General features: G+C 35.8%; 1 protein-coding gene across 1 annotated transcript in view; it reads right to left on the minus strand.

Annotated features, from left to right (window-relative positions):
* Positions 1–1,900: 1,900 nt before the first annotated feature.
* LOC107089120 (protein disulfide-isomerase A5-like) overlaps positions 1,901–27,836 on the minus strand; it is a 51,990-nt gene continuing 26,054 nt past the window's right edge. The window contains exons 4-11 of the mRNA XM_015381688.1: positions 20,794–20,877; positions 20,613–20,658; positions 19,192–19,284; positions 17,309–17,369; positions 15,455–15,522; positions 11,378–11,469; positions 5,961–6,032; positions 1,901–2,060 (exon numbers count right to left, since the gene is read on the minus strand). Of these exons, the coding sequence (XP_015237174.1) occupies positions 1,916–2,060; positions 5,961–6,032; positions 11,378–11,469; positions 15,455–15,522; positions 17,309–17,369; positions 19,192–19,284; positions 20,613–20,658; positions 20,794–20,877 (661 nt within the window). The 3' untranslated portion in view covers positions 1,901–1,915. The remainder of the gene's footprint in view (positions 2,061–5,960; positions 6,033–11,377; positions 11,470–15,454; positions 15,523–17,308; positions 17,370–19,191; positions 19,285–20,612; positions 20,659–20,793; positions 20,878–27,836) is intronic.

A 27,836-nucleotide genomic window follows, 5' to 3' on the forward strand; every position in this document is an offset into this window, starting at 1 on the left:
TCCCTACAACTTTAATGTAGAACAATTTGTTTTACTATTTTTATTATTGGACAGCATGCAGCCGAACCTTTTATAGCAAATAACAGTCTTGACACTGAAGTCTGAGACACTGAAGTTCACAGACAAATGGACCAAAAAAAAAAGAGTTAAACACAGAAATAATAAAAGCCAACAGGGTGCTAAAATCTAATCAAAAAGCATTAGTTTGTGATCAGAGTGAGCAACTCTGAGAAAGTTGTAAAGTCATATTGTGTGACTGGACCCCTTAATGGGGGGATATAGGATCTATTTGCAGGGACAGGGGGATAAACATTATTTGTATGGATAAACATCATTGTTTATGTGCTATAATACTTTCCAAAAACACATAATAGAGCAAGAGGGGAATAAAGCAACTATAATAATGGTCTGATTTTGCTGTGCAGTGAAATTGAGAGCTTGAATCTTTGGCAGATTAGAGCTGATTAATACATAGATTAACTCAGTAAAGCTGTAGTTTAAAAGTTCTGGAGTTTGTAAATTTCATGTTCACAGACATTACATGGACGGATAACATCGAAAAGGTTGGAACACAAACCGATAAGGAGTAAAATCGTAATTTCTGTCCATTTTTGCCTTTTAAACATAAAAACCCCAAGGTATATTTAATATTTGTTAAACTGCTAGAAAAGCATTATATTTAAGTGTCACTGCTATTTTTTTTTTAACCACAAAGCCTGTCAATGTGCATACCTAAAAAATTCTTAAACATTTAATTTGCTTTATTGCTCTGTCAGTATAAACACTAAACATAATAATCACACCTTCACAAATTTATTGTAACTGAGCGAATTAAATGACTTGTCCCACCACGCACACACAAAAAAGCTGTTTTCAGATCTGTAGCATTTTGGATTAATTATTTATATTATTTGTTAACTAGAAATATACTTTCTAAATTTAATATTTAAACTGCAAGCTGCATTCAATCTTCTCACAACACAAAAGTCATAAAAAAACCCATCAAGATTTAAGATTACTTATTAAGTTACTTTGACTAGTAAGTACCTACTCTGATTGGACATTAATGGAGTTAATCACTCGGTTACTTTTTAGGACAAGTAACTATAACTAGTTACTTTTGTTAAGCCATTTTCCAAACACTGGTAGGACACAATGTGATGAGGCCATCTTTGAGGCAGCAGTTCCCAAAGATGAGGTTAGGACCTCACTATTTACTCATAAAATCCGGAGACTTAAACATTGAACTGTGATTGTAATATGAATATGTATCTGTTATACTTTAAAACAAATAAACTGTCAAACTTGATTAAAAAAATTCCAAAAATTATATCGATGGCAGATGCTTTACGGTCCCGTTTTAATGTTATAACGGACTTTCTGGAATGATCATATAAACAGTTGTTTTTCTGGGTTGCAAGTTAATGTTAAAGTTTAGAAATTCAGTAAAATCATGTTGATCGGCAACATAAGTTAATAAAAACACTAGAAATGTAATTAAGTCCCAGTTTTGCAAGAAACTTCCCAGTTACAAAACAAACACTAAAATAACATTCTTCATCCTTAAAGGGACATCAGGATAAAGTAAAGTTGGTGTTAGCAGATGAAGCTTTTACATAATATCGCACTGAAGGAATTGTTTTTGTGACAATGTACCCCGAACCTTCTTGGTCAGTAAAGGTTTAATCTTGTATATTTGTGGGAAGTGAAGATGGAACTGAACTGTCTTTAAACAATAACTAAATACCCTAAAATTAAAGCTGCATATCACAATAAATGTTCTATATTACAAAGTACAACCAAAAAGAAAAAGTAATGAAGTAAAAGATTTTCCTTTAAATTAGCTTCCATTTTGATGCATTAGGTTGATACTAATGGCCTGTGCTCTTTTCCTTTTTTTTCCCCACATGCTTTATTACTCACAGGGGGCGTAGAACATGATCAGGGCTGCAGGATGTTCCTCCAGGAAGCTGTCAAAGGACTCATCGGTCAGGTGGAAGACTGGCGAGTCCGTCTCCGACCACTGCACCTCTGGAGTCTTTGGCTGGGGGGGCTGTGGGCTGGAACATGAGGGGAACACAGCATGAAACTGAGACACACGTTTTTATTAAACGGATGTAATACAGCCAGCTTCTATTATGCAGGGGCAAAATACACACACATACACATATGTAAAAAAAAAAAAACTAATCAAACACAGCTGAAGTCTACACTCCACCCAAAATGTCTCAAAACGCACGCATGCACACAAAGACACGGCCCCTCCTAGATGACAGGGCTCAGCTCTGCAGTGCCAAGACTAGACAACATGCTCTCTGAAGAAAAACACACACGAAAAGTATTTCTAAAAGAAACAAATGGATGCTTTTTATGAAACCACGCAGTGAAGCTTTCAGCCAATGCGGCAACATGAGGCGGTTAAACACGCATAAACAAAAGAAGAGCTGAAGCTCTCAAGTGTAGTTCGACCAAGTCATCCATCTGGCGTTCAGTTCCGTCTTCGGTTGTTGGACAATAATTCTGGATCTAAATATTTGGAGTCAAGTTCTGCATTTTTAACTGTTTACTAAACAAGTTCAACAGTTACAAGGAACGTATGAGCAGAAAAATTACAGAGAAACTGCAACTTCTTCATGGTTAGAACTGACAAATACGACTGAACTCCAAGCGTCTTGTGTTCAGATGGCGGCTGCTTCCACTTTAATTATTCTCTAATTAAGCAAGAAAAAGGTCTCGAGGTATTTTCAAGTGTGACATTTGCATTAGACACAGCACAAAGTCAAACAAGCTCTGAAACAGCCCGTAATTAGTCTGCAGAAACAAAGCGAATCCATCAAAGAGAAAACCTGGGAGCTTTAAGCACAAGCAAATATTTTTTTTATATCCAGAGAAAAAGAGATTCACTGAGTGAGCTCAGTTACAGCAAAAGGGCCACAGTATCAGCTGAAGTAAACAACTTTGCAAGATGGTAAAATCTATAAAGTTTGTTGAAAAGAACCTCTTCAGAGAAACCAGCCAAGTTAAGCAGACTTTCCGGGAAGTAGATGTATTGTTTTCTTAAAGTCAAAAACCTGAAAACCTTCACCAGATTTAATGCAGAGAGATCACTGCATGGAAAAATGGCTTCATAAACCTCAGAAAAAGAAAGCAAAGATTAACCTGCATCAACGTTAAGCTTAAGCAAATTTAAAAACATTTCACAAAAGAACTGGAACCCTCTGAAACAGGCATGGTTATGATTCGCATTGATTTATCAAAGAAAGGGTCTGAAACTTTCAGTATGAGGGACGAAAAAGTATGAAAAAAATTTACATAAATAGATAAATACACATAACTTTATAAATGAATAGAGAAATACGTAGAAAAATAAATCAGGGTTTATACAGGAATAAGCAACTCTAATTTAATGCTTTTTAATGCTCTTAGAAATAATTTTAGGGCCATCAACAAGTACCCATGACTGTCATATATACACGGCAAAATCCTTCATCATCTTTACCATCGACAGGATGCAGCCATGTCCTGAATTCCTCGTTCTCCAGCCCAAAGTTAGCATTTCCCCATTCTCTAGCTTCTTCTCCGCCTCAAGCTATTTTTCTGAACATACAACTGTACGATCAACCGGAAGCAGTTCTGCACAAATATATTGCAATATATCTGACGAAATTGTTTTTAGAAACTTTTTTTTTTTTAAATAAAGAATTTTAAATGCCCCAATAATCATGTTTAATGAATTTTAATGCCAATTCAGGGCTTAATTTAAAAAATAATAATTTAATGACTTTTAAAGATTTTAAATGACCCACGGAAACCCTGTAAATACATATATGAATGGAGAAAAGGAGAAAAATCCTAAATAATTAGCCTTTTTAATGACCAAAACATTTATTTAACTATTTAAACACCACAATTCCCCCATCATGGGACAATAAAGGGGTTTTCCATTCTATTCGAGTTATTTATCTATTTATTTTTTAATTGTATATTTTCTCCCATATGTGTATTCATACATTAATTTATTTCTTCCCACATTAATTTTTACGTCTCCACATGTATTTATTTCTTGCTTCGTATGTTAATGAGATGGCTGGTTTAATATTTGTCTTCAGTACGATTGGAAAACTGCTAGAATTTACAGAAGCAGGTGTAAAGACATATACAGTTCAAACAATTTAATTTGGGCAAACATAAAATAACTTGTATCTTAAATTCCTGAAATGCTGAAATCAAATTAAAGAGGGCTGGTTCATATAAGAGAGAATTTTCTTTACTTTTTAGCTGAAATCCTTACTTATTGGTTTATGAACGTCCTGTCATGTGTTTAATCAATCTGTGTTGATCTGGACATGTTCTTCTTATATACAGCTTGTGTGATTAGATGAAGGAAGATCAGTATTTAACTGCATTAGGACTGAGAATACACAAATACTTTGGCCAGGACCTTAACGTAAATTTATCATAATGTAGGTCAAGCTGCCATCAGTTGGAGTCACTCATCCTACAGAAGGGAATTTTCATCAGTGCAGATGGAGTGTCTGCATAGTTTAGCATTAGATTGTCTTTTTTTTGTAAATAGAGCAACTTGTATTAATCAGAAAAGCCTTTACTTACAGTATGATAAGTTTGCTTTCCAGGATATTAAAACAACATTAAATGGCTTTTTTTTATTTGTCTAAAACTTGATGCAGGAAAAACAAAAATCAATAGTTTACAGAAGTTTTTGCCAGTGACCTTGTTAGAGTTAGCTTATCTTGAACCGTTGTTTCTACCTGCATAAGACAATGACTTGTGCAAGTAGGGAAGCAGAGAAAGCAAAAGGGAGAGGGAAGTTAAAAGATAAGACAAAACTGCTGAAACTGATGTTTTGTGAAACTTAATCAAAAGTTGAGAACTGTAACTGGGACAAAAAAACTGAAAATAGAGCTGGGGAACAAAAAAAAAGAACAGATCCTGTGAAGGTTTTTAGTACTGCTTATATAAAAAAAACTCTGCATCTCTACAACAAAACAAAAATCCTTAGAGATGACAAACTACAAATGTGATCAAGTTTTACCAAGGATTAAGAATATTTATAATGATCTCATTTTAAAGGTGAGCATCGGTAAATTAATCTGCAAAGTCCTCAATGTAACGGTGATGGAGACAATTATAGGCTTTGGGTTAAAAAGAGGTGAAGTGATTCTTAACAGATTATGGAAACTTTTTCCAACACATTTCTCATTCCACATGTAGGGAGGTAGAATAGACAGAAGGAGAAGACAAGGTAGGAAATATAGGAAGGAAAGAAGTAGATAAGAAATGGAAAATTGCAATAAAGGAAGCAAGGATTGGAAGAAACTAGATTTATACAGACTACAAAGGACCTCCATAATCAGATCACAAGTCAGAATATCCATATGTAGGATTATCAAATAGTTGAACATGAAAGCTTGACCTGACTTACAGTGTACTGCACCATTTTAAACCAATCTTTATAAACCTAATAGTTATTTTTCCAGGGCTGAAAAGGCCAGCTTGAATGCACCACCTGTCAGACTCACACTGCTTCTCGCTATAGCTGTGAAGCCTTGATTTGTACCTTCTGGTTGCAGCTCTGAAATGTGCTATAGCTTACCCTTCAGACAAAGAAAGGGACTTTTAGGCAGAGATGTTGAGACAAGGTGGCAAAAAAGAGACGAGGGGGAAGCAGGTGCAGATTGATGACAACATGACAAGGTGAGGAGGATTCAAGGCAAGAAAGGTGCGATGAAGATCACACCACAGAAACGAAGGTGATGACTGATAACAAAAGGTTGGGGCAACGTGATACTACAAAGCCTTGAGGAGCTGCCCTCCTCTCTGAGGCTCCAATGCTGGGTTTCATTAATCAGATTGGTAGGATGGAAAACATATGGATATAATGGGCTTATAGCTGGACCCACTCTTAAAAAAAACACAACTAAAAAAAGCACCATACTCACTTCTTCAGCCAGTCTGCTATGTCCTTGGGTGTAGCTCCATAGTTTTCATAGTGATGAAGGAATTTTCCTTTCCTGAAAAATTAGAAGATCTCTATTTAACTTTAAGTCACCAACTGAACAAATTTTACTTGTAATAAATAAATTAAAAATAAGACAAAAAAAAAAAGGAAATGGAGCATCTTTCTGTTGATAAATTAAGTTTGTTACAGCCTTTAAATCTGAAAGCTTGTAAGGATCCTTAGTTGATGGTGATTTCAGCTAAATAACTAACCTAACGATTAGTTTTAAATGAAAAGACTAAAGAAATAACACGCCAACAGGTGGATTCATCTGTTAAGGGGAGCTGCTGGTAGACCTTCAACCTGCAACATTTAATCACCATCCTGTGGTCACAAGGGAGGGAAGAAACTTACCAATGAATGGAGGCAGAATAGGAATGAGAAAATATTTGTAGTAGAAGATTTTTTATTTTTATGTTTTTTAACCAAATTCAAATTCTGACGCCATTGAAAACAAAACTTTCAAGACTGAATTTTAGTTTTTCTTCCCATCTTTCTAAGTGAAACAAGTAATGATTCTGGTAAAGAAACCCAGTATGATGAAGACATCATATTTCCTTTTCACATTTAGTCACATTACAACAACAGACCTTAGTGTATGCTGTAGGTATTTGGGATAAAACAGTTCTGTTTCCTTATTTTTTCATTTCTGTAAAAAAAAAAACGAGTCTAGCATATATCAGCATTTGTCCACCCCCTTTACCGATACCCTTAATTAAAATCCATTTCAACTAACCGCCTGCAGAAATCAGCTAATTACTAAATAGCTCTCATTGCTCTTTTTTATCTCAGTATAAATGCAGCTAATCTGAAAAGGCCTTATTGGTTAGTTGGAGAACATTAGCCAAAAAAGCATAATGAAGTCCAAGTATAACAGCCAGGTTAGAGGGGAACTTGTGCAGGAGTTTAGGGAACATTTATGAAGCAATCTTCCCAATATTAACATCTCACGGAGCACTATTTAGTCCGGCTTAAAAAGCTGGAAAGAGTTCAGTAAAGTGTGAAACCAATCGAATATGCTGTGTGTGGCAGTAAACTAACACAGTCATCTCTATTATAAAACATGGTTATGGCAGCATGATGCTGTGGGGTTGCTTTTGTCCTGTAGGGACAGCCAGGCTGGTCAGAGTTTCTGTAAAGATTGATGGTTGAATATAAAAAAGAAAATCTCATCCCCCAAAAATATACAACAGCTGATAAACGAAAACTGCAGATCAACTTCCCTCCACTTCACAATAATGCTGATTTATGCTGCATGAAGATCACTATTTTAAGTTTACAGATGCTATGTAAAATAAAATAAAATCAAGAACTGACAATAAGGTTGAACTGATTGCTGGTTGGATGGATACAATCCATTTTAATAAAACACAACATCAGTTGTTATGGGATCTCAAAAAAGACCTTTATAGACGTAGTTAATATCCTTTGAAAAGATCTACTTCCCATCTAAGTATCGACTGATCAGCAATCTCCCTAAACTGAGGCTGATAAATCAACCAGCCAATCAAACGGTGAACCCCTGACTTAAAAAAAGTTTTGGCATTACATTTTATCTAATATTTATTTACTTACTTACATTTTATCACTGCTGCACTTTAGAAATGAAAATGTATTAAGAGCTGTACTGAATTAAATTTATTTGTGTATGCACTGTGTACAAAAAGACACTAAAGTCAGTCTAAGTCTAAGCATTGCAGCTGATAAAGTTAGAGAAAATCTGATTACTATATGTTCCTATTTCATGTTGAGTATTTTCTGCATGAGGAAGGGCTATAAGGGGAATAAATTCCTTGCATAGCGCTCCTATTAATAACTATTAGAAGAAAAAAATAAGCCAATGCTTTTTCTCCACCACAAAGTTCCAACATGCCAGTTCTTCAGTGTTCCTAACCTCTGCTGTAAAGATGAAATGTTCATCATAAAGAAAATTAATGTGCTAATATGCTTTTGAGGCATAAAAAATAAGTCTTGAGAGTTTTCAGTGTTCTGCACTGTTTAACTGGTGTGTTTTTTTTAAAGCCAAAACTCTAGTTCCTCATCTTTCTCTAGAACCTGCATAAAAAATAACTAAACATGTGGAAAAAAGAAAAGATCAGATCACAAAACCTTCCAGCTTAAAAAAAGAAAAGGCAAAGATCAAGGTTAAAACCTTTAGTCAGCAGCTCTTATTAAAGAGTTTCTGAGAGCATCAAAAAAAAAGGACTTAACATGATTATTAGTGTCCTTCCCACTGTATTATATTTTGTGTTCAAAGCTTGAAAGTGTATTCAGGGAGCTTTTCTCATCTCATTTCCTCCAGCCACCTGTAATGCCTTTAAATTTAGATTGAAACTGTTTTATTGTCACCAAGTAAAAGAGATTGTGAGATTTGCGACTAAATGTGGGCAGAGGAGCTCGTCCAACTGACGGGTCAGTGTCAGTCCCTGCAGCTCTGCAAGCACAGATGGCGATGATGACTGCAGTCAGAGCTCCTGATATACAGAATAGACATAATTAAAGGTGATACACGATTTTACTCAATGGGATTTGGGGTTTAAAACATGCTTCTAGGTGAACTGATGAATGCAGGAGGAGAGAGCGGCTGCTTGGAATTCAATCAGTGAGATTTATGACCAACTCTATATTCCAAGGTTTTATCTCTACAGCTGTAAAGTACAATAAAACCTTGCAAAACCAAGCTGAGGAAATTTGGATATAAACGCCTGACTGACAGTCTCAGCGGCTTTTCATTGTAAGAGGACAAAGCAAGGATAAAAAGGTTGAACTTTTTTCCCTTTAATATAACTTAGTTGGGCTAAACTCTGGGGAAAAGTGCCGCCTTCTACAGCAGGAGTGAAAACACTAGAAGACCTTGAAAAAGTTCGGCTTGCAGTGAGTGCTACAGTGAGATAACTGAAGGTGTTGATGCTGATTTACCCTGCTGTGATTAGCAGCAGTTTATCAGTGAGGGACTCATTATTGAAGCCAATGGACTCGGATGGTCATTAGCTAGCTTTGCTCAGACACTAATGCACTTCCAGCTAACAGACTGGCACTGGCACGGCTATAAACAAGTGCAAGGGTGTGCACGTGCCTCGGCACACGAATGCATGATAGAGATATGCGGAGATGTACAGGAAGGAGGGAAGAGCACACGCAATTTCTAACCACAGAGGCACTTAATCAGTCCCGGCCTAATTAAAAGGCCAGACTGGAATGAAAGAGTGTTTAATGTGGAAATTGGGATGATAAAGCAGGAGCTGGAGAAATAAGAAACAGAGCACACTGGCATCCTGGTAATCCAACAGTTAGGGAGTATTCAGGATGCACACTGCAATTTCCTATAACCCTAAACTATCACTCTTTGTATGCTTCCTCCTTATTATTCCTTCACTTTAATATCATCTGCACTATGGACTTTTAATTAAGCAAATATAACAAAATACCTTGTATTTTAGTTTTTGTTTTATCTATTTCTCTTCCAAAGGACCTTAACCTTTCTGAATTATTGTGTTTTAAATAAAACTAGGACTCCAACTATCAATTATTTTGTTTATGCATGAATCTGTTGATCATTTCTTTGATTAATTGCTTAATGATCTGAAAGCAAAAAGATTTTATACAGTTAAAGAGTTCTGGACACAAATTATTCACAGACAAAAACATTTAATCTTAAATGCAAAGTCCTTATATACATTTTACAATTTTTCATAATGGTTCTGAGTGATTTACTCTTAATTGAATAATAAATTACTTGATGCTTATTTTAATAATTGAACAAATTAATCCAATTAATTGTTGCAGCCCTAAATAATACACATTTTTTTTTGCATCTAATGTATGGAGTGAGAAAGGGGTCAAAATGTCTGTAAACTTATACATCTTAGTTGAAACTGAAAAAATATAGGTTGATATTGAATGTCCAATTTTTACCTTATCTGAGTAACTAAAAAAGTAAACATAAAATAATAAGAATTAAATATAAATTCTTCCCCTTAGCTTGAAAAAAACTCATAATTTACTTCAGTATTTTAATGAAACTTTTTTCTTTTATTTATTTTTTTCTTTTCTTTACTGCAGTTTTTGATTTTATATTTTCAGATTCAAATCTCTTTCAGTTTCTATTATTTATTTTTTTAGTTTTAAATTCCTTTTTCAGTTTCAGGATTTTTTTTTCACACTTTCGAATCAGTTTTTTTCACATTCAGACTTTGATCCCAATGTGACGGGAGTGGGCGGGGAAATGTGATTGACAGCTTGCAGCAGTACTGGAGCGATCATGGACTGTGGGAACTCCAACTACTTGAGCAAGTAGTTGGAGTTCCCACAGTCCATGAATGCAACATTGAAAGGGACATTTGATCACTGCTGCACTTTAAGAAGTATACATTTTCATTTCACTGCTAAGTAGGGATGGGAATCGGAAACCGGTACCTGTTCAGAACCGGTTTTGTGTGTTCCAATTCCACGGCACCGTTTGGCAGCTTGCTTAACGATTCTCTTAACTGTTTCGGGCAGCACCAGAGCCTAGCGCTGGGCAGCACGACTTACATCACGTTTTTTATGTAAGTTACAAGTTACGCACATGGCATTCAGTAAGCAAGTACAACATGACCACCCAAAAGTCTAGAAAAGCAAAAGCAAGCTTTCTCCATTAGATTTAGATGACTGTGACGAGACAGGTAAAAAAAAAAAAATAAAAAAAATCCTGAAACTGAAAAAGCAATCTGAATCTTAAAAAAAAAAAGAAAGAAAAAAAACTGAAATGGATGGATTTGAATCAGAAAACATAAATAAAAAGTAAAGAAAAGAAAAAGTGTAATTAAAATACTAAACTGGATTTAGATGCAATTCTTATTATTTTATGTTTGCTTTTTTAGTTTCTCTCATTATAAGGTAGAAATTTGAGATTTAGATATCAACTTCTAGTTTTTCAGTTTTAACTAAGATTTAGAAGTTTACAAACATTTTGACCCCTTTCTGACTCCATACTAATGACACTAAACCAGAGCTGTGTCTCCAAAGCTTAACACAGAAATGGTTCAAATTAAATAAATGAAACCTTCTTCCCTGGTCATATCATACCATCTCTCTCTATGGTCCAACCTGATGCTTCAAAACAACACCAAGAACCAAACCATATTATTTGCTCACTACAAAGAGCATCTTTTTTTGACAAAGGGACAAAGTTTCTAAAAATCCACACTTGTTCTGCAGGAAGCAATATTAATACTTGAAGGCTATGTTTGCAGGGTAAAAAAGAAAAAAATGTCTGCCATCTTCATACTGTTTGTTTTTAAGGATTTCTTTCAGAAGCAGCTTCCTCCCTGATGTTCTATAGCCTCAAAACGAAACTAATGAGATGACTCGACTCACTCAAAGTAGCAGAAGGTCGGATAGCCTTTGACGTTGTACTCCTGCTTAAGGCCGTCAAACTCAGCTGGGTGCACATTCATCCCCGCCAGTACCTTAAGAACAAATCACAAAAATGAAAGAAAAGCTTGCCATGAGTTGACAAGGAGGGGATGAGAAGTGACGGCGGAGGAAAGAGGAAAGGACATCAGACATCAAAGCGGGTTAGCCACCATCAGGAAGCTCCAACATAATAAAAGAAAAGTTTTAAAAGGGAACTGCAGTCTGCAAGGGCACTTTAAAAGAAACTTATTTAAGACATTTTCGACTGGAATAGAAGAATAAAATTCTTGAAGCTGTGGCTCAGATGTTGTGGATCAATTGAAGGCTGCCAAGGTTGTTTAAGCACAAGATAAATGTCTAACAGCGATAGAAATTTGTTAACGAGTCAAGGTGATTTTCAAATGGAAATAGTACCTCCATATGTGGCTCCACTTTAGTTTAATCAAGTAAAAAACACTACTGAGTTTTTAAAAAAAGGTAAGTTTTACCTTAAGGCTTAAAAAGTCCAAAAGTACTTAAAAACTGGTGTTGCACCGATACCATTTTTTGGCCCTGATACCGATTACATCTGTTTGACATTGCAGTTCTTCATATATACACACACACATCAGACTACTTGGATGTAAAATAATTGCCATCATGGCTTTGTTAAGCTGCTGCCTACCTTTGTGAAGCAGGAAAAAGACTAATAAAAAGTGAATCCAGTAGAACGTTTTATTGCCTACCTGGAATGGGTGACAATAGTTGAATAAACTTTTAGCTCTCAAAATGGTATCGTTGGTACTTGCCTATACAGATACCACCATTTTAGTGCTGGATCTGGGCCCCGCCCGATACTGGTATCAATACAACACTATTAAAAACCATCTACTTAAATCTGACTTTACAATAATGAACAAATCTACAGAACATCTAAGGAAATATTGCACCAAACTGTACAAAACCTGTACATTTCAAATGATAAACATAACCAACCAGAGATCAAATTCAAATTCAAAACTAACAGTTCTTTAGACATTTAAAGGGAGACTAAGTTAACCCTATCAGGTGCTTACTTAGTCTTAGGTATTATTGGTTGGCATAATTGCAGGCATAGTAGGTGACCGGGCCATTTTTAAGATTGGTTCACATCTTCATCTTCTGTGCCATCACAGCAATTAGGAGAAAACTTAAGATAAACTAATTACTAGATATAAAACACTTCTTTATGTTTTCGATTTTTTCTCTCTCTCTCTTTCAGTTTGACTAAATCTAAAACATTAGATGATGCATGCAGTTTTTCTTCTCCTTTACTAAGGCCAAAATAAGATCACTCACTCACTGTTCACTTCAAAGCAACAAAGATGTCGCTTGCAGTGACAGAAGAACTCTGAGAATCTATCTATGCCACTTCCCTCATAATGCGGGATAATTTGTTTTGTTTTTTCTTCCGAATGTTAGAGATTTATAAACACTAAGCATTAGTCATGAGTCTCTTAGGGGACGTCTGATCAGTGATGTAGAACGTAGATAGATACATCCATAATCTTCACTACGGGGGGGATGGGGGACCTGAGAAGGAAGGGACGAGCTGGTTTAATACGCAGTTTATCTTTATATATCTTTTAAACTGAACCTGGAAGACTTTTGTTTTCAGAGTATTTTGCAAATAAAGATGAAACGGACCTCGGTTTATTTTCTAACTGTACGCATTGTCTTGCAACAATTATTCATTCCCCTTTAAGATAAGACATTCTGTTCTTCTACAATCATAAAGCTCAATTTCTCAAGGTTGTATTTGATATATTCACACAGAAGAGCAAACAAGTGTGGAGTAAAGATGAACAGCTTTTTATAAAATGTTTTGAAAGCGAAACTCTAAAAAAAAGTGCAGCATGCATCTGTATTTGGTTTCCTGAGAATATTGTGTTGAAAACCTCATGCTGCATTTACAGCTGCGGATCTTCTTGGTTTTGTCTCTGGGTCTGATCTTCAAAGATCTCAAATAAGAAGCACTAATTTATACATGCAAATGGTCATGTTACGGCTGATCTACAAAGATTGGTGCACAAATGTTATGCAATGCAAACCCCCTCGGTTTCTTCTACAGGTAGTTCAGAGCGGTTTTAAAAGAAAGACGAGGTTCTAAGCCATGTAGTTGGAAGTTATTCCAGAACATAACAGCTTCTTGTGAGATTTGCCCTGCATGTTGGAAACAGTATTATATACCAGTCTTGTGTTTACATTTGATCACCATGTTTATATCTTATCAATGCTGCACTTAAAAGATGTAAAATGCTTTGAGAGCTGTAGTGAACAAAATTTCTTTTTGTATACACTCTGTGTGTACAAAATGACAATAAATTCCGTCTAAGTAATAACAACAAAAATTATCTAAAAAAATAAGGATTGTTATAATAAACAATACTTAAACAGCACTTTACAGAGGCAGCCTATCTCGAAGTGCTAATGTCATACATAAAAAATGGAATGATAAAATTAGGTGAGGTTCAATGTAAAAATGTAAATTAAAAACATAGGTTATTTTTCTTCATTGACACCCCCTCCCCTGACAAAGGTTTGCATGTCTTAAATCAGGTACCAACGTATAAAGCATTACTTCATTTTTTCTTTTGATTAAATTGCATTAAACCATGCCATTGCATTAATTTGTGTGCAGATGTTTTTCTTTACTATCATCATTTTATTATCGTTACTATTGATGGTGCAAAATGTGTTTTCACGTGCAGGGAATCTCTCTCCATCGTTTGGCTTTGTACCAAAGTCTCCTTTGTGGAAACAATAACCACAGATATTTTTGTGAGTTTTGCACCTGAATTTTAGGAGTACTAAAAAACTGTAGCCTCAGTTGATTTTCAGAGTAAAAAAATTAAAAATAAATCGGTGTTGACGTGTTAAATGTTTATACTTGCATATCCTCCATCCCGGAATTTTTGGTCATTTGAATAAGATCTGTATATTGATGAAGGTAAAACACAAAAAAGGTTTTCACAAACCGCCTGCTGAATTGTAAATGGAAATCACTTTGTAGCTTCTTTGAGAGATCTGCTCTGCTTGTACAGACACGTTTTCACCTTTTTTCAGGCCCCTGTGGTCTAAAATGTTTGCCAACTATTCTTTGCTCTAGGTCAATTATACCGTAAACTCTGTCAACGTACATTTTCAAGCTTTAAAACTGAATTATACACTGGATTAAGGTCTAGAGCAGTGATCCCCAACCAGAGGTATGTGTACCCCTAGTGGTGCGCGAGTGCATTGCAAGGGGTTCATGAATATATATTATTTTTTTTTGGTAGGAAAATAAAATCTTTTTGCTTTGGGATGACCCAATTGAAAAATTAAACAAGCTTTTATCAACCAAACAGTAAGTTTTTCTTATATGTTTGAGTTCACCTTCAGCTGTGACACACATCCAAACCAAGCAGAGGAACAGACTGGATGTAGAGAACAGCCTGGGATCGGCTGTTTTTCACACTGAGCTATCGGAGCTCATCAATGCAGCTCAGGTGTCTTGATGAAAACAAAGTAAAACTATAATTTTTGTTCTGTATTTTGTTACCAATTCATGAAGTTAAAATGTGATTATAAGGGAGTTACTCAGAGGAGCTCCAGTTTTATAAATAAAGGTTTATAATGTGATTTTTTAATTTTTTTTTTATTCCTTACTACCTTCCAGGCAACATAGTTATGTTTTTTTTTAATTGAAGATGGAAAACATAAAATTATCTAAATTAAGTTATCAAATTAAACGATTCGGTAAAAGAGTCTTTATTTCAGTTATTGCACGTTTATCTTTTGGACAGTCATCAATACTTTTGACTGAGGTTGGAACTCATGGTACGGAAAAATGAATGAATGAAAATCGAATCCCATGGAGAATATTTCGAGGAGACTTTAAAAAAACAACAAGACATTCTTCATTTAAGGCTGGCAGGAGAATCTGAACATTTGCATACATAATTAGTCTCTTACTATCTGCAGAAGAAATAAAGAAAGGGGATGGGATTTACGATAATGGAGGACAGGTAGGACACTTACATATTTGCCTTTTGTTTCTGTGGCTGCTTGCTGAAAAACAGGCTGCATTCTCTTGCAAACTCCACACCCTGCAAAAAAAAACAAAAAAACAAAGAACATCACAAATAAAAGATTAATTTACACATTTAGGTTTTCAATCAACTATAAAATTTGTGATTGTAATAATTATTAGATATAAAAAAATATAATGTACAAAAATCCATAACAATATGTTTTAATGCATGGAAAACCCATTGGAAGTCATAAGGGATCATTTCAATGTTTTCTGACTGAATGACTTCCACACCGCCTAATATAATGCATCAATGTGATAGGGGGGGAGATCTCTGTGACATCTTAGATGGCTTAAAACAACAATTGGAAACAATCTGATTAGATGTTTGCCAGTGATTCTGGGGAGAAGCCATCTCTGTGCCGCCATGACCCGTGTAAACATGTGGAGTCTGCTAAACTCTACTGGGATTTTGAAATGTTTGCTTCCTCCTGATGAGATAAAGATTTAAAGGAACAGGACATCCCAGGTGGGATTGGCTAGAAGGCCTGCAGATGTTCTACAATTAAAGTTTTTTTTTCCTTTTATCCAAGATGTCAAATGTGAATTTTTTTCCTGTACCAGGACATCTTATCTTCGCAATAAGTCCTTTGCAGAATTCCTGAAAAGTCTGTTTAGTTTATTGTAGTTTAGTTTAGTTTAGTAGCCACACCCAAATCACACATGTAAGCAGTTGCACAAAAGCTTATAAGATACCAAATAAGAAAAAAGTTTTGCCAAAAATGTGCGTGAAGAAGAAGCTGCAAGAACTCCCAAACCAGGGCTGCAGCAACAGATGGATGCCATTAAGTTTTTGCAGCTAAGGTAAAAAATATCAATTTAAATAAAGGAGTTTTAATTGCTATAATTTGTTATACATGAAGTATTTCAGTGTTATTCGTTTACACACATTGGTTTTCTTTAAGTTTAAAAAAAAAAGGCCTCAATCTGGTGAACTTTGCTTTCTAGAGTTAATGTCCTTGGTCTCATGAACTCTTTGGGATATCAGTAGATTACAATAAAAATCTGGTGGATTTTGCAGTCAAACTGGAATAAGAAAATAATTTTAACTTTCTGCAGAGTAAAAATCTAAAACAAAATGGTAAAAAAAGACACGCTTTACATGATAAAAATCCACCTTTCCTCATGGCCATCTCAGTGTAAAAGGATTCTGGACAGTCTAGTGAGATGGCGTTAAATGGACTGCTCTGAAAGACATTTCTCTGGTTGATATTACTTTACAAAATGTAAAAGGAGAAGAAGCGAAGGGAGAGATAATGCACAGAAATAATTCAAGAGGGATACCAATAATTTTACCAAAAGGAAACTTTTTTAAAAACAATTATTTACTCAGTAAATAAACCAAATTAAAGTTGTTTTTTTAACCTTTAACTGTGAGATTGGATTACTGCAATAAAAGCTGAATTTATTTTGAAGCATCTTCCGGGTGCAATAATAGATATTGCCTGCACTCTAGTATTAAATTTGGTCCCGTGATCTTTGCCTATTTAAACTGCTGAGAGACTCTAGCAATCAGGGCAGAGCTGTGACATCCTGGTGCTATTTTGTCTTCCTTTGTTTCATGCAGTTTTGTGCCTTGAAGCAATCATTTCTGTCTCACCGTGAGCTTTGAACAGTTTTGTTTTTTTCTATAACCTTCTCCAAAAACTGGAGAATCCGGAAAAACAACTAAAAGGTCAATGTTAAAAGCAAAAGAAACATTGCTCTATTCCAAACCCCCTGGCACACCGTCATCCCATCACACTGAACAAAATGAACATCCGCTAATATGAATAACTAATAACAGCAATAGAACGACTCACAGGGAGCATAGAACATCATGAGAACAGGCCTCTCCTCCTTCTTCAGTAGCTTCCTGAAGTCCTTAAAAGAGAAACATAAAGAAGAAACTTAAAGGTCTGCAAATGAAACACATGTAGAAAGAACAGCAGCAGGTTTGCATTGCGAACAAGTTCATGATCACAAGTAGATCAGTGACAGATCGCTGAAAGAAATAAACATTTAATATTTTTTCCAGAAGTGAAAATCAATATGTAAGAGCTCTGTAGTGTAACACTCTTTGGTGTGGAAGTTATCATTAAGGAAAGAGGGCTAGCTAACACCAGAACCAATAAGCAGCTGAAAAGGCTGATTAAAAGGAAGAAGAGATGTGAAAATCTTAAAAAAAAAAAATTACAATCTTAGATGAGTCATCATGCCTTTATATTAGTTCAAGTTACGTTAAAAGAGAGCAACATTTTCGTTAGATAACAGGAAGGCGGCACAGAGTGCAGCCTTAGTAACCTTTCAGAGATTATAAATACTTCTAGACATATTGAATACCCCCTTGCATCTTTTTGGGGAAGATAATTAACTTTATTTAAAAATGTTTTATTTTATTTGATATAAGTTTATTATTAATAAACTTATATCAAACAATTAGCACTTTTCTGCAATCCCGATATTTCGCTGTAGTGTTTTAAATGCATGGTTGGTAAGCTGAAAACTGTTTAGGTAACATTAACCCCTGGTTACTAGTTTACCATGTTGAAGACATCTTTAAATATAAACTTACTTATCATTTTCTTCTCGTTTTAAAATGGCGTTTTATGACCACTTAACTCTTAAACAAAGTGTGACAACATTTGTTCCTTTAAAAATATCTCATTACCAATTAGGGCAGAAAGGATAAAAAAATAATATTTGGAAAGCTTTTATAATATTCTTTTTATTGTTTTTTTTAATCAGAGAGAAAAATGAATTGGCTTCAACCAATTTTGGAAACTGAATAAAATTCTCTACACTGTGGGCTTAAACAGAATAGAAAAAAGACGGGCATAAAAAAAAAACATGAATAAAGCTGATGAAGATTCTCAGTCAACCAGGTCATAGTCTTTCCGTAAAAGTAAAAAAAAAAACAACAACAATCCACTGGACTTGGTTTCTAAGATTTGAAGACATTTCGCTACCTCTCCACGAAGCTTTATCAACTCCAGGAAGAATTGGGAAAGCTTCCTGGAGAGGTAGCGAAACGTCTTCAAATCTTGGAAACCAAGTCCAGTGGATTGTTTTTTTAAAACTTTTACGGAATCACACGAATAAACATCATGTTTGCCATTCAGTCCTCTATTAGACATGTCCACATCACCACATCAACAGCTAAATGAAGTCTTTCAGATTTTGAAGAACATCTGTTAACCTTAACAGAAGCTACGTCTCCTCATCATCGCTTTGATCACCTCAGCAACTTCCAGAACATCACTTCACTTTATTTAAGAAGCAACTGTCAGATTAGCTGGTCATTAATCAGCTTTCACCAAGCTGGATCAACAGTGGATGTGAGGACTCTGAGATTATAGGTAGTGTCTAATAACACTATGAAGATTCTGATGGTATAGCCATCAGATTGGGCAGGTGAAGAGCTGCCTGGCAATGTTTTCATCCTCATAAGGTTAGGACTGAGCAGCTTTTTGAAGACTAACATCCAAGAAATAACTTTTGTGTTGCAGAGGTGAAAGCGGTATCCTGTAGGCTTGAAAAGCATACATCTTCAAAAACTTGAACCACTGCATCGGCTGCTCGGCGGGAGTCTCCTTCTGATCACAGCGACCGCAGATCAGCATTAATGTTCTCAAACTCTTTAACATATGCTGCTTTAAAAAAAAATAAAAGGCTAACTTTAAACTTTGTTAAGGTCATTACTTACTTTCTCTGTTTCGATGTGGACGACATCTTTTGCTTCGGGGTTTTCTTCCCACAGAGGCGGCCCTGATGGGTCCTTCAGGAACGCTACCATAGACTGATAAAAGAGAAGAAAAAAAGAGTCAGAATCAATCCTTCTCTTCAAACCGAGAGCTACGCTACTAACAAAGTCGTGTCATGGACAAAAATGTTACCAGTGCTGATTTATATTTATTTATTTTAAAATTATTTATTTATTTTGATTTATATTTCCATTTTAAATGTGATCAAGGGGATGCTGTGGGTTAAAATGCTTACAGTAGGTATCTATTTGGGAATGTGTGTCTGGTCATAAAGCTGTGATGTTTGCTGTATGTCTAACGAGTCAGGAGGAAATATTCCTGTCAGAAAAACACAGATGTTAAATCTGATTATCTTATCAGCCCCACTATATCATAATGATATAAAATGAGAGGTTGGGTATTTGGAGAAAACCAATAAGTCACAAAAGGCTCAGTTGCTAAAACTTCCTGATATTCTGTGTTGATAAAAACTAAACTTCTGCTTTGAGATCTTATCCGAAAGAGACGCTAAAAGTGTCATATCACGGAATAGGTAAAATAGTTACATATTTCAACAGTAAAATAACAAAAAAAAAAACAGACAAAAACTAAACTTGAGGCAATTATTCATCATTCCCTGTTCTAAAGAGTGTGTCTCGAGGATCTATTCTAGTTGTTTACGATTTATATTAACAATTTAGATTGTTGTGACATTTAAATGCTGATGAACAGTAATTTACAATTATTACTTCATAGCTTCAAAAGCACAGAAGATGTCAGTTTTTGACACTAATCAGTCCTGGTCAATTAAGCTTAAAGAGTCATTACAGAGTTTTCTAATTATACTGCCACCTGTGGCCAAAACAAGAACTGCAGCAATATTAATAGTTAAAAAAAAGCTTTCCCTTTAATTACAGCTGCCAGTCCTTTAGTGTACGCATCTATCAGACTTCGATGGCTAAATAGGACATTTATCCCCAAAAATATTGAGCTATAACTCCAGCTCTATGACACTGGAAGCAGAATGTGGATAGATGGCCACTTCAGGTCTATGATCTCTGACAGGGTCACGCTTAAATAATATGATTTAATATTTGATCGCTTTGTATTTTCTATAATCAGGTAGCTAAAATCTGTTTTACAAGAGGATTTTCTAGAGAATTTGAGCTATGACAGTTAAGGAGTTACTGACAAAGAAGGATCTATATCTTAAATGCAAAAAGCATTTAGTCAACTTTGGCTAATTTACTTCTTTCAGTTGGTTGTTCTTTCAGCCAATAGAATATTCTAGAGTCTGTAAAGTTCACCTCTAAACTAAGCTATTGTTCAATAATAATCAAACAATGTGTGTGAATGCAAAAAAATAAAACATGGGAAGCCAAACCTTAACTGTAGCAGGTCTGTTGTACTCTGTGTGGAATGTCCCATCTCTGGAAAACACACACGGCACCAGAAGTAAGTGGTGAATGATGTATTTGCTTTAGCTGCAAAAGTGACATTACTTCCCAAAATGCGCCGATGTGTGAAGAGGTGTCTGACATCCAGCTGAGTGTCTAGTGACTCACTTGTAATGCAGCAGCTCTGCTCCCTCGTGCTTGGAGCTGGGGTCCACCTTCACTTTCTTACAGAGCTTGCGGCCCTCTGAATCCCTAGAAGATGTCAAAATATAAAACAAAGAAACAACATTGTTTTAAAACAGGTTTAGAAAGTGTTGCATTAAAAACAGAAGCAGTAAGCCAGAAAACGGAGTCCTTTCCACTCAACACCTTAGTGCACTTTCTGCTAGGGGTTTCCAAATCCAATATATGTTGAAAATAGGTCCGATATCAGACAAAAAAATGTAACATTGGAACAGATCAGCCTCCAAAATCTCCGATAATAGAAAACTCAGAGACACTTTCCTTGTATCCACTTTTGTTTAAAGTTTATGTAACTCTTAAAAAAATGGGTCAGCTATACTCATACGTGATGTTTTTCTATCATTCCACATTATGAAATGAGCAATAAAAGTATGTATGATTAATGCTGATATTCTATTAGGTTAATATTGGTATTATTGGAGTTTGCCTCTCTCCTTCCATTGTTCAGGACCTACAAGCTACACCAACGTAGCATCTCTAGACAAACTGCATTACATCAACACACAATCTACAGTGTATATAGTATATAGCTATATACTATATATTGTATATAGATTATTGTATCTTTTATATTGTAGATAGTCACATAGATGCTGTATACTGTTTACTGATGGTAAACCAGGTATTGACCATTCACTGTATGTAAAAGAAACATCTCCCCTTCACTGTATGACATTAACCCTGTATATATTTCTCCTGATTTGACCAAAATTGCTTCTGATCAAGAGCCAGAATAGTATTTAAAAATATCTTGGAAATAATTATGGATTAGTGGTTCTATTTGGAAGCTGCAGCATTTGTATTGTGACATCCTGATAAAAATTCATAATGGGCGTAAAACGCTTGCAACAAATTCCAGCTCTTCAACTAAAATAAAGGCAAGCCTCTCTTTAGAGATCAAGTTTAGTGATTTAGCGATTAAATACTTCAGTGATTGTGGATTGTCGTGGAGAACGCCCCCCCGCTGGCTGTTTTTTTTTCTTAGCCGGGAAAAACTGCAAAGGGTGAACGTGTTTAGGTGTAGCCTGAAGTTTTTTGTACTAACGCTTTTAGTTGCTACAGGCTTGTCCAGGTTAAGGGGCACATTACAAACATTTGTCTCAAATCAAAATTGCTTCCAAACTAATTCATACTCTTTCACAAAATCTGGACTCACGTTTCCCTGACTTGCAAACTCCTCAGGGGGCTCTCACGTTGCATTATGTGGAATGTAGGAGTATGAACCTGTGTCTTAGCAATACCTGATCCTGATGAATGAGGTAACTATTGCTCATCATGACAGGCATGTGAAAAGTGGTTGAGTTTATCTGTGAGTGAGATGGCAGTATTAGAGAAGAAGACAATACAGAAATAGTAAAGCAAAATCAAACTGAATGCTGATAAATGGACATCTAAGTAAAAAATTACCCTAATTCTAAACAAGCAAAAAAAAAAAAAAAGAAAAAAAAAACACAAACAGCGCCAAATTTTAGGTCATCATCAGGACTCCAGATCTTTCTTTTAAGAATTTAGGGAGCTTAAATAATAATAATACATTGGCAAGGCAGCCAACAACCGTGATCTAGTTCCACCGGCTCCTTAAGGGGGAAATGGACAAATTCAAGTCAAGTATTGTTGGAATCTTGGAAAAGGATACTCAAAATTGACCCTACAATTAAGTATTACCTCAACATATCAACCAGATACTAAAGGGTGAAACTAAACAATCATGGCTGCACTGGTTTCAACTGGCATACCCTCCATTTGTTTTTGAAAAACGAGCAAAAGGACAAGATTTTTTCCTTTGTTGGTGAGAAAGATATTTTCCCGTTCCTGCCTACCGGATTCGGTAAAAGTTTGACTAATCTGTTAACTCCGCTAGTTGTAAAACAAATGAATAATGTGTTACAATTAGCTAAAAGTAGGACATCGGGGGGCAGGTGCCACTTAATGACTTATCGAATCAGCTCATAGAATTGAACTGAATGTCCCTCTATGTTGCAAACACTTTCCGCAGGAGCCTTTCCAGATGGAAACTGTGTAGAATTCAAAATGAACTACAGGTATAAATCTGGCTTGAGCCTAGTTAACCCAAAATAACAGTTTAAAAAATTAAATTACATCAAGCTGTTTATTTAAAGAACAGATGGCGTTCCGCAAAATAAATAATTTGGTCTCTAACTGATCCAAAGTACAGATTAACATAAAAGTAATGAGTCTTTCTATAAACTATAAAAGGATGCATTGTTTTGTTGTTATATACAGTATATTTTCTATACTTAATAATGCAGGAGAAGGGATTTAAAATTGAATTGCAGCTGAAGTTGAATTACATTCTACCACATTATATGTGGTAAACAATCACCCACTGCCATTTTAGCAGCTGCTGCTGTGTGAACTCTGAACCTTTAGTGTATATATATATATATATATATATATATATATATATATATCGATTAAAAAAACGTTTCCATCATCAGCATCAAGACATGCGCTGAGGCTTAAATCTAAAAATGGAGTGTAAAAAAAACCCCGCATCAACTCACCTCATGCTTCAAATCACTTCATGCCAGCTATAACATAGCAATGTTAGCAGATATGAAGTACTCTGCTTACTTTAGCAGAACTAAAAATATCTGCTGCAGACCCACTGTAACAGATTTCCAGCATTTACCAAGGTTTGTTTTTCATTAAGATAAAATCTGTGTTACTGTAAATCTAGTACGGAGGTCGTTCAGATAAGGAGCATGTGAACAATGGCCTACAAGCTGACTTGTGATGGCAGATGGCAGCAGTAAGGGCACAACAGGAGCAGATGTAACCCTGACACCTACCCCATTTGGAGATGACGTTAAGTCACCTGATTCAAGATCAGTCTGTGCTTCTAACAGCTTGAAAAAAAACTGCCACTGTGAGAGAAACACTGTGAGGAAGCAATTTGAACTGTACTTAGAGGTGGCATTTTTATATATATAGTTGGTGACCTTGCTCAAGCAGGAGATTGAAACAACATCAATATTGTATAGTTTCACTGCTGCTATTTATCTTTTAGTCCATATAATTGATGAGAATAAAACTTTTGAATAAAAATCTGCAATAGCTATTAAAGATTATTCAAACAATTTTGAGGCCGAAGTGAAAAACTTTTATTTCTACAGTAGCCTTGGGACATCTGGATATTAGATATGAAACCAACACTTTTTGTTGCCTGTAACCAAGAACTGCTGAGTATGGAACATTTTAAAGCTGATACAAAAACCAAATCATTGCAAGATAATAGCCCAAGGTTTTAAACAGATTTTACAAATATCTTCTTGCTTTAGTCTCCACAGTAGAGGATGTCGCAGAGAAACATTACTGGGAGAGGAAAAACATAAAGTATAGTTTGTTATTAGATTGTATTTCGCTTTTCAAACTGACATGGTTAAACATACATTAATAGTGGGCTCAGTTGGGTGAGAATACAAAATGTATCTTCATTGTATACGTATTTTAAGACTTTTGTAAATAGCCAAACTTTGTGTTGGACATTGGTTTGATATATTTAGGATAATGGAGTTGTCACTTTCTCTACACAAACAATCTTAAATATTTTTTAAGCATGTATACTCCGAATTGTGCAACATTTCAGTCACACACCAACACTATGTGGTGAACAGATGTCCCAAATTACTGGAGACAGTCCTCCTTTTGGACCGCCTGTCACCGGCTAAACCTGTCCCTGGAATTGTCCCTGATTTGACTGTTTTATGAATGAGGGGGGAAATGTTGCGTGTAGACTGTTATTACGGTAAAAAAGCGCATGAGCATGTCGCGGGCAGAAGCAGCTGTTACGGTAGCATTTTGCGCTGCTGTTAACATAAGGATGAATAAAAGAGTGCGCCGCTTGTTGGACTGTAATTATCCTTATGGATCTCAGCTGCCATTAAAACAAAGAAGAAAAAGGGCGCACCACTTTTTAAACAGATAAAGTAAAAGCAGAAGTTTGTTATCACATCCCAACACACTTGATGGAGAGCTGCCCTGTGTTATGGTGAGTGTGTTCATCGATTTGTTCATCTTCATGTCCAGTTTAAGAAATATTTAATAAAAAGAAGAAAGACATTTCACAATCTGGTCCAGTGGTTCTCAAGGTTTCAAACAAGGGTTCATCTAAAGATGTTTTAAAACTGATTGGTGACATTGAGTTTATATTTAACAAAGTTAGCTATTATAAGATAGTTTTCTTATGTTTGGTAGTGATTTATGGTCATAGGTGTGCTTTTCTACCCCGCAGTTTGGATACCAGAACATTTCTCATGAAAAACAGGAGTCAGTTACAGGAAAACTCAGACACGATCTGCATGATCAGAAAATTATGGAGTAAGTGACAACTACCTATCTAATGTTCCTTTCTTATGATGTTTTTGCTTCTAGCTCCAAATATTATCCAAAATAAATATTAATTAGCATTTTTAGTATTTAATTAGATTAGATAATGTTTTCCTGGTGTACATTCCGGTTTTGGAAGTGATTTTGATTAATGTCTCTGTTTTAGAATAGTGTAAGAATGAAAGATGAGGAGAGAGAAAAAAGAAAGGAAGATAGATATATATATATATAGATAGATTGTATTTACATTTTGTTTTTTCTTTTCCTCATGTCACTCTCCCCTTAAGGACTGGTTATCCTCCCCGCAGCAGTGTGCCGTAGTGAGTTTGTTGCAAATATTTTTGATTTATGCTAAATATTGAAGTGCGGTCTGTGCTGTTATTCCACGCCAAAATGCAAGAGGCACAATCACGAACTAGCTGTGGGTCAGGATACGGCCTAGGCGGCGAGGAAGTGGGGGGTGTTTGTCCAACAACGGTGGGCGAAAAAGGGTGGGGATCAAGGTGAAAAAAAGTGTCCCAGCGTTGTCACACACCTCGCTCTTCTAGCTGGTCCATCTTCATGAGTTGTTTTCCGCAATGGCGGTCATACAAACAAAACAAGCCAGTAAGGTACCAAACAGGAAATGCGCATGAGTTTGGCAGATGAAGATTTGACCAATCAGAGGCCTTCTGTCTGCAGTCACCTACAATTTGGGAGAGGTGCAGCAGAGTATCTGCGGATACTCTGCGTTCACTGCGATACCTCGGAAAAGACCTAGTTTTTAAGTATAAATCAGCCTTTAGGGGGAGGCAGAGCTCTTTAGGCCCCAAAAATCGGAAAGCCCTGCTAACCACCCTCGACCCCTTAACTCTCACTCCAAACCCAGAGACAATGTTCAAGTTTTCTATAAAAAACAATATCGATTTATTCTTTTTATTAATCTTGAGAAAATACTAACAGTGTTATGAGACATATTCCTGGCTTTTAACAATTTAAACATTAATACACTTGTAAAAATAAATCCTTGCTTCCTAATTTCATCTTGATGAAAAGTACTTTTTTTTTTTTTTATCTATGAGCTGGAAATGTCCCCAGATTAGATTGCAGAAATCTGGTCACCTTACACAACAGGTAATATTACCTACAGTAATAAGTTAATAAGGGGGAAATAGTTCCAGAGTATGGTGAAAACTGTAGAAGTAGCAGCTAGCGCCCTACAACAGGGAGTTAGTTAAAATATTTCCCTGTCTAAGGGCAGTTTAGCTAGTCTGCTGTGAGATAAGCCTTGAAGCGAGAAGAGATTCTGAATAGCGCTGCATCGTGGCGTAAACTACTTATAGGACAGGTGAAGCAGATGTCCCGATCACCAGCCAATCAGGACTGACTCAATGGAATAAATTCCTGTGAGGGGGCGGATCCCATAATGAGACATCAAAACAAATGCTACGAATGAGAACCCCCATCTATAATATGATCATGACAAAACGTACGCCAATGCCTGTTGGAAATTATCCAATTGTTTTGCCTAGAACATTGAAAAGGATACATTTTGAGCACATAGAGGACACAATGACCTGGAAAAGTTTTCTAAAATATTCTGAGCTACACTATTTGAATGAACTATCAGCAGGTACTCCAAAATAATCCAAATCAATCCAACTACTGGATAGAGAAGATTCCTGCTTAACATTAAATGTTGTGTTGTTGCTTTACAAGTGACTCATAGGGAAAGAAAAAGACCACATAATAAGGTTTTTGATTTGCTGTCCAAGTCATTTAGCTAAGCAAAGAAAAACTCAAAAAGCAGGAGCAAAAAAGATACAATGACTCAGTGGCTTATGTTCAGTCTGTGCGACAAAGGCAGTGAATGACACTGCAAGCAGCAAAAGCTTAGGAAAAATGTGCACAGTCATTTCACGTTTATCCTTGGAATAAAAGCAGTTCATGCATCATTGGTCAAAGAGTGTACGGATCAGGAAACCTGTCGATGGTGAGTCGGTTTCTCAGATGTTAGTCACCTTGTGAAAAATCCTTTTCAGCTTTGGTTTGGACAACCCCACATGCTGGCTGGAGATTTAGTTAAAATGACTCAGGGGAAAACGATGAATCCCGAGTTAATAGCTATGGTTCAGGAGTCTGCAACCTTTACAATCTAAAGAGCCATTAATTGAGTATAGTCCAGTTAATTTACACACTTCGAACCAAAAACATTACATGACCTTTTAAAAAAAACATATTTAATAATTCTCTACCACAGTAGATTTTTTCTTTTTAAATAACCACTGTGCCATTTCAAATTTTCTAGTTAACTATCTGAAAAAGAAGAATTACATGTTCAATGGATTTTCCAACTCTATAAAAGATAGAAAATATATATTAGCTATATTTAGAGTGTAGTTATTTTGGAAATTTCAGTCTGGAAAGACTCTTATGAACAGAGATCAGAAAGTGCAGTTCTATATAAGCCGTTAGGTCTAGGTTAGAGACCTGTTAGAAACCCCGGAGTCTGACACTAGTGGTGACATGGAGCGCGAGAATGAGGGGAGCCGTTGGGAGTCCAGTGAGGTGAAGGTGGAGAAGGTTTGAAGGAGGGATGTTGATCAGCAGGAAGTGAGGATGGCCATGTCAGTGACCAC

The sequence above is a fragment of the Cyprinodon variegatus genome, unplaced genomic scaffold (assembly GCF_000732505.1).
Source record: "Cyprinodon variegatus isolate N-32 unplaced genomic scaffold, C_variegatus-1.0 Scaffold239, whole genome shotgun sequence".
NCBI classification, from domain to species: domain Eukaryota; kingdom Metazoa; phylum Chordata; class Actinopteri; order Cyprinodontiformes; family Cyprinodontidae; genus Cyprinodon; species Cyprinodon variegatus.